This window comes from Macadamia integrifolia, unplaced genomic scaffold (genome assembly GCF_013358625.1).
Source record: "Macadamia integrifolia cultivar HAES 741 unplaced genomic scaffold, SCU_Mint_v3 scaffold1745, whole genome shotgun sequence".
NCBI classification, from domain to species: domain Eukaryota; kingdom Viridiplantae; phylum Streptophyta; class Magnoliopsida; order Proteales; family Proteaceae; genus Macadamia; species Macadamia integrifolia.
Window position 1 is genome coordinate 49,077 of NW_024868332.1, and position 14,886 is coordinate 63,962.

Sequence of the window (14,886 nt, forward strand, 5' to 3'; positions counted from 1 at the left end):
GATTACGCTGGGTGTAGATATACGAGGAAGTCTACCTCATGTTATATTTTTCTACTTGTTGGAGTAGCAATATCATGGAGACATGTTAAATATAAAGATTGAGGATTTCTATGGCCATTTCATAGGCAATTGGCTTATACTTTGACATGTGAGCCAAGGAACTTCCAGGTCTACCTGCCTACAAATTTTCAGCCTCATCCAAGTTACCACAAAAATATATTGACATGTTCTCTTTAATAAGTCCATAAAATCTCCCTTGGTTCATCAGTTTGATTCAAATGTTTAAAGCAGATTATATAAAAGCACTGCAGTACAACATGTATCACAAGAAACGATGAATTTGTGATGTGGTCAATGAGCTTGAACTCTCCCGGCATAGACCATTGGGATGAGTGAAGGGCCATGGATTCCACATCTTATCACTAATAGCAGCAACACAAGTACCAGTATGGCCATGCCCTAATTGTGTTCAATCCTCAATATGTTTTACAAGATTATAATTGATTGTTTCTACCTTTCCTTCTTGACGCCAAGCTCCGGATGAACCACATTCCAATTGAATTGGATAGTGTTGGTCAATACGCGTATGGTGGTCTAAACAACACAGTAAGTAATGGTGGCATCATGCTGGGAGTATTTCATGAGCAATGCAGTCAATTTGCCTTGTCAGATGATAGAGCTAATGAGAAGCATTTCTCTGAAAGTTACCAGTGGACCAAAAGAACTCCTGAAAAAATGTTTGTACAACACAAGCCAGAAAAAAGCGGGAAAAATGACTCTTTTACAACTTCAAAGTAGTGCACACCAATGTCCAGCAAAATCTGTTTTCAGGGAAACCACCCTTCTAGGATTAAGCAACACCAGATGATTAAATTACATTATGGTGCAACGACTTCTTTCCTCTGCCGGCTGTGCGGCTGTTTGTGGGTACCTGTTTGACTCATTCGGGTTGTATGTGAACTCCGCCGTATCAAGCCCATACTGGTCATGGAAATACAGAAAACAGAAAAACAAGTGTTAAAAAAGGAGTAAAGTAACCCTAATTATAACCAAAGGAATACTAGGCACCCATATGGAAGAATTGCATTATGCTTTCAAGTCCATATCATATATTTGGTGCCAATACGGGAGGTGGGGTTCTACTTTTTTCTTTTTTCATTTTTTAGGTGGGGGTGATGGTTGAGGCGGAAGCTTGGCACTCCTAAGATTAATCTGCTATAATAACCAACGTTCAATCTTCAGCATTCTATTTTCACGGAGAAATTCCGTAGTGGGATGTAATCACAAGGAACCTGGCTAACTTTGGTTTACTAGCATTAGGTCGGACAACACCAGATGTTGGACCCTGCTCTCCATGATGTAACATGATGTTTACCCTCTAAATGTAGTTGTTCAAATTTCTGAAAGGAAAACAAAAATTCAACCAAGTTGGACTGCACCTTTTCCCTCATCCTTGTGCTCCAGGCATCATTCCTGCTTGGACGTGAATCAAGGGCGGGACCCACAGGCACTCCTGTTGCTGGAACTCCTTGCCTGTTTATCAATGGTTGCCGGGCTCCAGATCTAGGGCCAAGGTATTCATCATCACTGTCATAGTCTGCTGGCCTGTTTGCAGCCCTTACAATCAGCGCTAACAAGAACACCAGTGCCTGCACTTCGACAGGTACCCAACTTCAGCAATTGAAGCAGCAAGCACTCACACACATAATATATCAATGATAGAATGTGACCAAGCATGTCATGTATGCTGAAATGATAAAGTTATCCATGGGACATGACAACAACTCATGACATTTGAAATTATTAAAAAAATAAATAAAGATAGATAAGCCGGTTCTACAAATGATCAGATTCAGAAGAACAGTACGACAATCAGGAAACAGGTAACTAGAATGATTATGGAGGTAATACATTCTTGCCTTAGTACTAGCTCTTGGATGGTCTGAGAAGGGCATGATAAATACAGCCACCATCCAATACGCAGAGGAAATTAATTGAATACACCAGATACAAAGCATGGAAAGGTGTCTATATAGCTAGCTGGGGAAATAAAATTAATTCTTGTTCATACATGGGCTGGCCGATGCCAGTGCCAGAATCCAGTCTGGTAAGATGTGATTGGGTCCCATTGTCCAAATGTCAAAATGTCCCTTCCAAGCTTTAGGTAGTTCTTCTAACAATGAACTGTTCTGAATTGAGCTCTACTTCATTGATAACTGATTAAATTTTTGCTGTCAATTTGCAGTGGCCACACGAGTATAATCCTCACCTTCTCATGTATTCATGTCAAATCAAGTGCAGGTTTCTCTATTGTTTTCCCACTTAAATATATAAATAAATAAATATATATATATAAGCAACCCGGTGTACGAGGCTCCCGCTACTGCAGGGTCTGGAAGGGGCAAAGTGAATGCAGCCTTACCCCCTGCTTCGCAGAAGAGGCTGTTTCCAAGGTTTGAACCTGTGACCAACATGTTGCAACAGTGCAACTTAACCGTTGTGCCACAGGCTCGCCATTTGGGCCGTCTCATTCTTATTAAATTTTGTTACAACCATCTGAGTCAAACTTCGGGGTGGTAATTTGTTGAATGGGACAGGGTCGGGCCAGGCCTAGCACTGAATATAAGGGCCTTTGTGCCAGGATGTGCCAAGCCCAGATCTTGCTTTGAGCCACATACTCAGGTCCAAGCCCACTTGTTGTATGGTCTGGGCACATTTGTTACTTTTCTCATATGATTTAGATTTAGCTTAGTTGGTTTGCTTACTTACTTATCAAGCAGATAGTCTTGGGTTCAAACTACACACAGATTTGATGTATTTCCTTTCCCTAAAAAAATTCATATTGCATACAGGATACAATACATAAGAATACACTGCAACGCAATGTAATACATCATATGTGTATATCATAAATGCTCATCTTTATTAATGAAAATACAAGAAGGCTCCATCTCGTTGCAACGGAAATAAAGGCAAAGGAAGTGAAATTAAATCAAAACTAAAAGGAAAATTTTAGTAAACATTATCTAACATGATTGTATAACAACTCTATATCATTCCAGATCTAGTTATCAACTTTACTTTGCAACTAAATCTTTAGAATTTGAAAGGAAAATAAGGAGGCCCAAAAGATGCAGCCACAAAGTGTGCGGTTCAGCTGGATATTCAACCAGGAGGTTATTTGTAAGATAAGAGATTTACTAAGGCAGTGGAGATACACAAGTTTTTCCCATATGACCACCTCAGTGGAAGAGAAATTGAGAGAGGATATGCTTATACATCAAAATTGCAAGGGCTTTGTTATCCAACCTAGCTGCTTGAATTTGTTCATAAAAAATAATAAAAAAACACGTATGAAGTAACAGTAAACATTAAGGCTATGTTTGGTATATATTTTCGGAATACATTCTGAAGTGAGAAAATAGAGAACAATCGGGTTTCAAAATGTGTCCTAGACCAAAAATCTATTCTGAAAATGCATACAAAACACAGCCCAATATTCTGTTTGCTTCATCTCTTCATTCCCCATTTCTTTTTCTAATAATAATCACACAGTTCCACTTGACATCTCCTAGTTGAAAAGTTTTATCTTAAAAAATAAAAATAAAAAGTTGACATGAGTAGAAAAAAAAAATCCATGTAATGTAGGTATCTGGAATCCAGACCACCCAACTCAAATCTCCTTCCAAATCAATTTGGCCAGGCAAAGGATTTCAACAAATTTTCTGGACTGTTGGCCTTACTTATAATGATGATCTGAAAGAAACTGTAGTAGGTTTCTTGGGAAGATTCATCTTGTTGGGTAGTTTACAAAGTCTCCTTTGTATGAATGAGAGACCACCCCCCCCCCAACAATTGTATATCTTCATAAGCATGATAAGAGGCTGATCTGGGAAAGGGTTTGATCAATTCTCTTTTTAACCAGTGGATGAATTATATCTTTTACCAGTGCTACACTTCTTTGGCACATCAATTCAACAATTGCTTTGGAGAGAATATAAAATGATAAAATGCTTCTCAATATGGCTGTGATCCATTGAACATGTTGAAGAGCAAATATCTTATTCAATTTGCAATGTAATAGGATGAAAAGGATTCAGGATTCCCTCTTGTCCTTTTAATTCTTCAAGTATTCACAGATAACCAATCAAGTTCAGCAGCAGCTATAGCAAAAGAAAAAAAAGAAGAAGAAAGTGCAGTTTGTTCTAGAGTTGCACAATCTCACATATTGTCCACATTAAATGTATAAAAAGACAAACACAAGAAAAAGTACGACATTTTTCCCTACATAAATAGATCAGTATTTCTTCTCAAAGGAAGGATGAAATGCAGGTCTCACTCCACCGTATAACTGCCCACTTCAACAGAAGAGAACATAGTACACTAAAGTTTTAACAAAGGAAAAATACATTACTTATTCTCACCTCCAATATAACAGCTCCCAAAGCAACCCATTTTGCGATTTTCCAGTGCTCTTTAAGGAAATCATAGATCATATCAAAGTCACCAGTTTTGTCAGTTGGAAGTGCCTGAAAAGGGGCATTTTTGGCAACCAGAAAAGTAAGTATAAAAACCAGGCAAATAAGAAATTCCTTGACATAATAAAACTTACATCTTTCCAGCTCTTGTCAAAGAATATAAAAGCAGCAAACCCCAGCTCGGCTAAGATCAACAAGACCACCAACAAAGAATACTGCCTTTGTTTAAGGAATCCATCACGACTAGACTAACTTGTACATGTTATCAAGATTTAAAAGAATAATGTTATATAATAAAGATTATGGCAACGCAACTGATGAACATGTCAATATTTTGAGAAGACAAAAATCTCTACAAACAAAATAAACTACAGATCTTAGATAACAAAATTCAAGTTTGGTCACAAAAAAATGATCAACCCTAGTAAAATCCCAATCTTGTTCAAATGACTCTAGAAAAATAAAGTTAGCAAAAAATTAAAATAAAATAAATTACAGTCACCACATGCTGAAATTAAAAATAAGATGGATGGTTAATGTTAATTAAGGGAGAAGAAAAGAAAAAGATTACTCAAGGAACTAGGATACACAACTTAGGCAGCACCCATTCCTGCTTACTGTTCCAATGCAACCAAAACAAGATATGACGAAGAGAATAGCTCCAACACCAATGAATAAGTATATAAACCTGCAAAGTATCTCAAGCCATATTAGCTAGCATACTGAAAAGGGTGCACATGAGTTCTATTGTTTAACAACCAAATAAATTTAATAATTTAGTGGCCTCAAGATATATGCCATGATAAATTTCAGATTACCTGACATTCAGAGGGATCCAGAAACTGAAAGATTACTATTTTACATGAAAAGAATTATGTACCGCAGTGAGGGTATTTCAGTATTTTTAGAATAGCTTTTACTTACTTGTGTACATTCGCATGAGTACATAAGTACAAGGGTATACTTGTAATTAACATAGTTTTATCATTATAAATACAAGTTACTGCTACCGACTGAAGTAACTGACTATTGTCTGTTGTCTGCAATCAGTAGCCATTGTTCTCTCTTTATTTCTTCTTTTCTCTCTTGTTTCCTTATTTTCCTTCTCCTTCTTGCTAGTACTGCTGGTTGTTTTAGAACTGAAACTTTCCCATGGTATCAGAGCATTAAACAAAATCAGTAGCTCCTATCCTCTTTCTTGTTTTGAGAGTCCCATTAGGGTTTCCCTCTATTGCGGTGTACAACAAGCAATGCTGTTTTTTTTTCCTGTGAAACCCTAGTTCATAGAATCTGAAAAAATAGGGTTTCTTATGATGATGAAGATTGATATTTCCATGGGGCACATTGATACACTGCGCATGAAGATTTATACTCTGCTAATGGTGTCTTCTCTCCAAGTATGACAAGACACCACCATCATATCCTAACTTGCACCTAAGTTATACCCTGTTACTTCAGATTATTCCTTACTATTATACTGCCATTTTCTGAGTTATCAAAAATCAAAACCTTGCAGGAATAAAGATTGATCATGTACTGTTATTATATTGATGTTCTTTGTTTTGGGATTTTCACACCTTGTGGTTGCTCTGTTTGGGGTTTTCTGGATCAGAACAGGTGCTTGCTGTATCACATAATCTAGCCCTTGGATTTCTATGTTATGTGAAGTATATCTTACTTTACCCAAACCCTACCTTCAAGCAGATTTGTGCCATCAACAGATATGCTGATTGGTGGCTATCAAACTTCTAAATTTCTGCCTCGCAAGTTTCTAATTCTGAACAGTAACCCCAGTTCAGAATCTAACCACTGGACTGCCTTGGGTATTTGAGCAATTGTTCCACCATCGAAGTACTACACTCAACCAAGTTTTGGAGTCAAGCAAAGTTCTGGATTTTAAGTTCCTGGACTTCTTCCATTCTGATCTATACTTGTGTCCTGCTATAATCATGGTTTAAAGTATCTCCGATATGATACAATATTCCTCCAATATGTATCTTAAATATAGCCGACCGATACGGTGACTGATACCGATACTTTTATCCTTGATCTTCAACGTATCTCAGCGTATCTCCGATACGATATGATACCTACCGATATGTATCTTAAATTTAACCGACCAATACAACAATCGATACCGATACTTTAATCCTTGCTACTATTGTGATTGTTTTGGCGCCGCAGTCATATTTTTTATTCAACAAGTGATTGAAAACATTTTGTGGACTCCATGAAAACCCAAATTACTGCTATTAAGCTCAATGGTGCATCCAACTATCTTCTGTGGACACAGGCTACAAGTATACATCAATGCAAAAGGAAAATTGAAGCATTTGATTTTAGAACATCCCCCTGGAGACTAAAGATTATGAGTCAACGTGTGAGAATAATATTTTTCTTGTGTGGTTGTAGATTAGTATAGATATCAATCTCTTCTTGCGAATGTCATACTACAGCTAAAGGTGTTAGGGATGATCTAAAAGAAAGCTTCTCCCATAATAAAAACATATCTTAGTCATGTGCATAATCTCTATGAGAAAACTCTCTTTCAAGCAAGGAGAGAAGTCCATGGGAGAGTACTACAGTTCCGATAAGAGCATGCACGAAGAACTTAATGCCTATCAGCCCATCACCACTAACTTGGGTGAATACTACTTGGTATCTTATTGAACAAAAATGGTGATATTGCTCCTCCATTGATCAACAATTTTGATTTTTGGAAAAGTATCATGATCAGCCAATAAGAAGGGTTTCAATTTATTCAAATGAACGATTTGAAGACCTATTGATTCTAACAACTGATTGCAGAGTTGATCATTTGGACCTTTTAATCCTATGAATGGGGATCTTCCCGAAACTCACAAAGAAAAAGGGAAGTGACTTAAACAAAAAGAGAAGTGAATTAGACAAATCTCCTATCTTGGAAAAAAAAATCCACAGGTTTTATAGTGATGCTGAATCAGATCCTCTTGATCAACCTTCATTTGGAAGTAGAATGCAACTGTTGTTTTATGGTTGTCCTTGTTGGCAACCCGGCCACATGGCGGTGATGACGTGGCCAATTTGGGTGACGTGGATGAAAATGATATGGTAGTGTCCAGTGTCACCGATGAGATAACAGAGCCGCTTGGTATGCATGGAGTGGTTTGATACATCCTTAGTAGGTGGTACGGGTTTCTGGGTCAAAACAGGCAAAATTAGCCTATTTATGCTCAGGGACATTTCGGTAATGAAAATGACATTTTTGGAAAATCGTTTCTTCATGAAAAAGATAGATTGTAATTTACTTAGTCCAATGCATTTGATTTCGTCGCATTTCGATACCGTATGAAGAAGTTATGGCATTTGTGGTAGTCGAGGAAAATTTTGGCACTGAAGAAATTTTTTCTAAAGGAAGTGTTCTCCATGTAACGATATGACAAAAATCCAATCATTCCAACGGTTCTGATTTCATCGCATTTCGATTCCGTATGAGAAAGATGCGTCATTGGAAAAGTCTAGGGGCATTTTGGTATTTTTACATTGCTGAGTTAGATGATCGGATCTTCTGAAAAGTCGTAGAGCATCCAGTCACGGTTCCAACGCACTTCGTTTCATCTCGATCGGATATCATATGAAAAAGTTATAAGTATTTCCGTGAAACCGGTTCGAAAATCCAAACCGAAAATTCATCAGTTGCTCTCGGTGTTGGGTGGATTTTTCGGAATTTATTTTGAAATTTGAAGGGCTTTTGTGTAATTTCAAGATTTTAAAGGTCTGAGTTGCAGAGGGTCTTTAAGCACTAAAATATATGGAGGCAAGGGCTTGATTGTAATAAAAGAGAGTATAGGGTTGTACAATGGAGGGTTCAGATGAAGCCACGTAGGCCTTATTCTCATCTAACGGCTGCTAACTTAGGCACTGACAAGACGGTTAAGATTCCTACGCAAAGATCCTCATTGGTGAAGTGCATCAGACATCATGGTGTGGCGCCTCACCATATTGAGTCTTGATTGTGTGTAGCACATGTGCATAGAATCTATAAAGAGATTCTTCATATCTTGATCTGAGGCAATCATATCAGATCGATTCCGATCTAACGGTCAAGATCGATGGAGCTTTATTAAAGTTAGCCGATAGCATACCATGAAACTCGCTACACTAGCCAATCGGTGATCGACAACGTGTCTGACAATGTCAGCGCGTACATCATAATGACGTCATCTTTGACTTTGTAAGATTCAAATCTAATGGTTTAGATCTATTGTCCGTTGGTTTAATCAGACGGCTTAGACTATAAGATCTTTTAGATGAGATCTATGGTCAGATTTCGCCCCTGTTGCACACGCCGCCGGCATAGCCTACGCCACTCCTACGAAGATTCCATTTAGGCTATCTCATTGCTCCAACTTCAAATGGTCATATCTCCCTCATTTTAACTCGGATTTGGATGAATCAAGTTGCTACTTCTTCGTTTTTTCAAGCCCTACACTATGAAAGCAAGAAAAATGAGTTTTAAGTGAAGGAAGGCTATGGTTTTGGTATGAGAAGTTTCCCTCTTGATGGGTGATCATTGAATGAGGTTTATTGCTTGATGGAAGGTGTCTTTACTCCATTAAAGTGGGCTTGAGAAGGTAGTTGAGTGTTCTTAATGTTTCATTGATCAAAAGCCAAGAGAAAAGAGAAAAGAGAAAAGAAGAGAGGGTTTTTCTATTTGTGCTTTAAAGTGCAAGAAGACAAGGGAGAAGACTTGTGAGATGCCATGGCCATGTTGAACTTACTTGAAGATTCAAGTCTCCTACTCTAGAGGGGAGTTGAGGATTCCAGTGTGTAGAGACTATGCTCTGAGACAACTCTGCTAACAACAAACAAAGGCTGTGAGATTTTATAACCCTAGAATTTACATTATATGCATATATGATAATATGTATGTATGTTAGGGTTAGTTGTGGATGAATGTTTACATGCTAAGTTAGTTGTGGATGAACTGTAAGCATGCTAGCTTGTTGTGGATGTATTTGTTAGGCAAGGCTTAACTGTAGGGCATTGATATAAGCCCAAATTTACTGTATTATTTATTAAGTGCTTAGTGGGTGCTAAGCACCGGGAGTGGGTGCTCTCGTGTAGTGAGTGCTACACATTGTACCGGCACTACGAGTGCCATCTCAGCTTCGGCTTGAGAAAATTGGGTGTGGGTGCTCCCGACTGTGGGTGCAGTCAAAAGTAGTATATTGAGTAGGTACGAAGCCTTTACAGGCACTACTCCGGGGATGTAGGCAAATTGCCGAACCTCGTAAAAACCCTATGTTGTGGGTGCTTGTTGTTTGCATTTTATATTGAAATGCATGGAATGTGGAATGGGTGTGCACACTTGGAAGTGCCTACGAGAGGCTGAGTGTGCATATGACTGTGTGCAAACAGGGACAGGTATATCAGGTTTTTCTTGGCCAGACATCGGATAGGTTTTTAGGGATCGGAATTGGACTCACTAATTCACCCTCCTCTCAGTGACTGCTGGGTTACAACAGCAACAACCTTCAATTTTGCTTGGCAGCCCTCTTTAGCGCTGATTCTAAATAATACAGAATCAATCTCAAACCAGTAAAGCCAACGAGTGATCAATTGCAATAGGATCACATATGGGACAAACCAATATTGACAATAGAATTTCCTAACACTTTTTTTTTTTTTTTAATGAAAAAAGAAATAAAAGGGATATGACATAGAATCACCACTAGGCTTGCGGGAAGGGCATCACCACCAATCCCAACATACTGCTTCACCAGAAGGGCTGGAGCTACATCACCCCAGTCCAAGGAACAACATAACCTCTTTTACCCAAAGATGCAAACCCAAGTTTCTCAATCACTCAATATCATTGGAGGTTGTGCCTCCTTTGCTTTATTTATAATATGTGTTGTATAAAAAAATAAGTAGCTCTAACAACTAGCAACTCTTCTAGAAAGAAAATTTAATATTTTCAATATCCTCCATGCAAATCCCCTCCGAATCTTCTAATATATATATATATATATATATAAACTAACAACTTAATCCCGTATAGGATTCAAACCCTAATATTTGGGCTTTTATAGGATTGGCCAATTACTATAGAAAACCCAAAAAATCTAAGCCCATTACCCATATGACCCATTGAGCACTCAAATTAAGACTAACTTAAGCAAAAATTAAACCATAGGTTCAGTTGGACCCAATAAACTAAACCAAACCCAAAACAACAGGCCCCTCTTCTCTTCTTGTTGGAATTCAGCATCACTCAACGTGCAGAGTTTCAAGTGGAACATTTTATATCTAGTTCAAATTTGGGATATGCATCCAATTAAAAGCCAAATTCTGGCAAGCGAAAGAGTTCCTTCCATGAATGAAGCCTTTAGTCATATCCAACGGATTATGTCTCCCTCTCTCACTAAGTCTGACTCATCTTCCTCTTTTAAGGATAACTCTACCTATGTTGCTGGTAGTGGTAGTTGTGGTCATGGCTACACATTTTTGAAAGAGGCAATGGTTCAAGAGGAGGTTGGGGACATAGTACCAGTGGAGGTAAAGGACAGAAACCAACCAAGCCTTGTGTCACTGTTCGCACTGTGGAAAAATCAAACCATATTGTCAACGAGTGCTAGGTCAAGTATGGCAGACCTCAATGGGTGCAACAATTTTCCAATACTTTGGTGAGTGAGGGAAGTTTTGATATGATGTCTTGAGTCACCCACTTCCTCCTCATCCACTGCTACACTAGCCATAGAGGTATCGTTGCACTACTTGCTTCTTCATCTCCTACCTCTTGTGTTATTGATTATGGAGCTTCCTTCATATGACTGGTAAGTCAAATATGTTCTCTTCTTTCCATAAAACTAGTCACCCATCTCAAGTTATTCTTGCTAATGGGTCTTCTACCCATGTTTCTGGCGATGGTGTAGTTTCTCATACTTCATTGTTGTCTTTGTCATTTGTTCTTCATGTACCTCAATTACCTTTAAAGCTTCTCTCTGTAAGTTAAATTTCCAAAGCTCTATCGTTTTGTTACATTTATTTACTTCTTATTGTTTCTTTCAGGATCTTTAGACAAAGAAGAAGATGGGTGGATGGAGTGAGAAGGATGGTCTCTACTATCTTGATGATGTTTTGTCTTCTACAGCTGCCTCAGCTACTTCTAGCAATGTTTCCCCTCTTCATTGGCACTATCGGATAGGAGTTAGGACATATATCTCTCTCCAAGCTTCAACAGATGTTTCCTAATTGCAAGTCCATTTCTCGACTTAGTGTAGCTTGATCTCAGCAAGCATCATCATACCTCTTTTCCATCCTGTGTTGTTTGTAGGAGTCCGTCTTTCTTTCTTTGATTCATTGTCCGTGTCCCATCAAGAGTCGGTCTGGTTTTTATTATTTTGTTACTTTTGTGGACAATCATTCTCGCTTGACTTGGTTGTGTATGTCAAAAGATATTCTGCGTTTTTGTCCATCTTCAAAGAATTTTATAATGAAGAAAAACTTAGCCTGGTATTTGTTTTAAAAATTGAGTATACTCAACATGAATTTCATCTTTTTTGCTCTACATATGGTTGTTCCTATACCACTTAATAGAACGGTGTGGCTGTATAGAAAACTTTACTTTTGCTAGAGACTGCTTTCTCCTTACTAATTCATTTCAATGTTCTTAAGACTTTTTAAAGGGGTGCCATGTTAACCGCTAGTTACCTAATTAATTGAATGCCCTCCTTTGCTCTTTAACACCAATTCCTGTGTCTGTATTTTTTCCCTTAACTCTCCATTGTATTCTTTGCCATCCCGAGTTTTTGGTTATACTTGTTTTGTCCATAATTTACGATGTGGTATTGATAAATTTTCACCCCGAGCTATCAAGTGTCTTTTTTGGATAATCAAGCACTCAAAAAGGGTATCGATGTTATAATCCCAGATATTCAACAGTAGTTTATCAGTGCTGATGTTACCTTCTTTGAAAGTACTCCATATTTCTCTGCTGAGGGTCGTGTTTTGGAATTGAGTCTGTCAATTCTCTTGTTCCTACAATGGTTCCTCTTGTTGAACCTCTTACATCACAATGCACACCACTGCAATTGTATCAGTGTCGTCCGAAGCAACCTACACCAGTTATTGGTACTCCTCTACCACTCTCCAGACAGTCTATTAGAACATAGGATAAGTGTGCCGCTGGGGCACAATCGGGGTTTCCCCCCTCCACCGACTCTATTTCGAGTGGGGCAACTGGATGGGGGGTATATTTGTAATTGGGTTATAATCTATACTAATGTTCTGGTTATGACTCCTGTTTGGGTTATGACTTGTACTCCTATTATGACTCCACTTTGCTTATTATAAATAAAGGGCATGGGTGATCAATTAGATCACTCCCGCATTCTCCCCATTCTTGCTCTCAGCACAGTCAGATTCTTTCTATGTGGATCTTGCTCCTTCATCCACCAAGAGCACCACTACTGACTTACCAATCGCCGTTTGCTAAGGTATACATTCTTGCACTCAATAGCCGTTGGTTGCTTATCCCATTGATTAATTTGATCTATTTCACATCTTCCATCTTCCCTTCATAGCTTTGCCTTGTCTTTATCTGCTCATTTGGTACCCTAAAACCTATCAAGAGGCACTATCTCATCCTGGATAGAAGTCAACTATGGATGTGGAAATAGATTCCTTGTTTAGTCGACAAACAAGGATTCTGGTTGATTTACTTCCACGTAAGGATCTCATTAAGTGTCATTGTAGGTATATACCATTAAGTGTAAAGCTGATGGTTTTGTAGAGTAGCTTAAAGCCCGCTTGGTGGCTAAGGGACACACTAAGAAAAATGATCTCATGAAGTGTCATTGTGGGTGTATACCATTAAGTGTAAAGCTGATGGATTTGTTAAGCAGCTTAAATCCTGCTTGGTGGCTAATAAGGAATACACTAAGAAATATGATGTTGACTACTTTGAGACATTTTATCTTATTACTACTCTATTTGTGTACTTATCTCCTTAGTTGTTAACGTTAACCACCCCTAATATCAACTCGATAGTCGACATTAACAATGTTTTCTATATAGTGATTTTCTTGAGAAGATCTATATGGAGCAACCTCCTAGGCATGTTGCTCAGTGGGAGGATGAAAGGGAAGTGTGCAGGCTTTAAAAGGAAATTTATGGTTTGAAACAGTTGCCAACAGCATGGTTTGTTAAGTTCAGTAAAATCATTACTGGTTGTGGTTTTACCTTGTGCTATTTTGATCAATCTGTGCTTGTTCATCATTAGAATTCTAGAGTGATATTTTTGGTGGTTTACATTGATGACATTATCATTTTTAGTAATGATTTGTCTAGAATTGAAGATGTCAAAGTCTATTTATAGCAACACTTACAGATGAAAGATTTAGGTGCTCTGAAGTATTTCTAGATATTGAGGTTGTTCGGATCAAAAGGGTATTAATATTTCTCAGAAGAAATATGTGCTTGAAATTCTGTCTGAGACTGTTAAGTTAGCCTCTAATCCAGTTGATACTCCCATGGATCCTCATCAAAAGCTAGTGACGTGTGATGGTAAGGAGTTTGTGGCTAAGAATCAGTATAGAAGGTTGATTGGTAAACTTATCTATATGACTATGATTAGGCCAGCCATATCATTTGCAATGGATGTTATAAGCCAGCTCATGAAGACACCAAAGCAGGTTCATTGGGAGGTTACATCTCACATTTTATGGTATCTTAAGGGTGCTCCAAGAAAGTTTCTTATTTGCAAACTTCATAGATATGTTAATCTTATTAATTACTCTTATGCTGATTGGGATTGTGCTGAGGATGATAGGAGGTCTACTCTTGGCTAATGTACATTTGTTGGTGATAATCTTATCACTTGGAGTACGAAATAGACTACAGTGGTGAAATCTAGTGTTGAACCTGACTAAAGAGCTATGGATCAAACTGCAACAATAGATTCATGGAGTAGGTAATGGATTTCCTCTACATGTAGGATGCCCTAGAGGTAATACTTTTTCCTTCACTAATCTATGCATTCATCATTAATATCAGATCTGTTACTGTTTTAATGATTCCAGTAACATAAATCAGTCATTTAGAGGTTGCATCAGTTTTCTAATTAGCTTCATCATACGTGCATTATATTATGCTCCTACGGATTCCTTTCTCCTATATCATCAATCATCCACCTCCACAACCACTGTCCAGCCAGCTGATTTCTAATTAAAGAGATCAGTTAGCTGACCATCTGCACTAATCCACATAGACTAGCCACCAGTCCACATCTCCAGAATTCATACTTTCTCAACTTTACCATCTTTTAGGATATCCATTCATAATATTTGTAAAATTTGTTTCTTTCTCTGTAACTGATTAGTTTCTATGAATATTCTATAGTTCTTAATATAAAATCCTCCCCCCC

The 14,886-nt window shown here is 38.0% G+C and overlaps 1 protein-coding gene across 1 annotated transcript in view; it reads right to left on the bottom strand.

The window, feature by feature from the left end:
- Positions 1-692: 692 nt before the first annotated feature.
- The window catches only part of LOC122064741 (tobamovirus multiplication protein 2A-like), a 16,090-nt gene continuing 1,896 nt past the window's right edge, over positions 693-14,886 (bottom strand). Inside the window, exons 3-7 of the mRNA XM_042628497.1 lie at positions 5,067-5,166; positions 4,613-4,693; positions 4,425-4,529; positions 1,440-1,649; positions 693-981 (exon numbers count right to left, since the gene is read on the bottom strand). Coding sequence (XP_042484431.1) covers positions 874-981; positions 1,440-1,649; positions 4,425-4,529; positions 4,613-4,693; positions 5,067-5,166 — 604 coding nt within the window. The 3' untranslated portion in view covers positions 693-873. The remainder of the gene's footprint in view (positions 982-1,439; positions 1,650-4,424; positions 4,530-4,612; positions 4,694-5,066; positions 5,167-14,886) is intronic.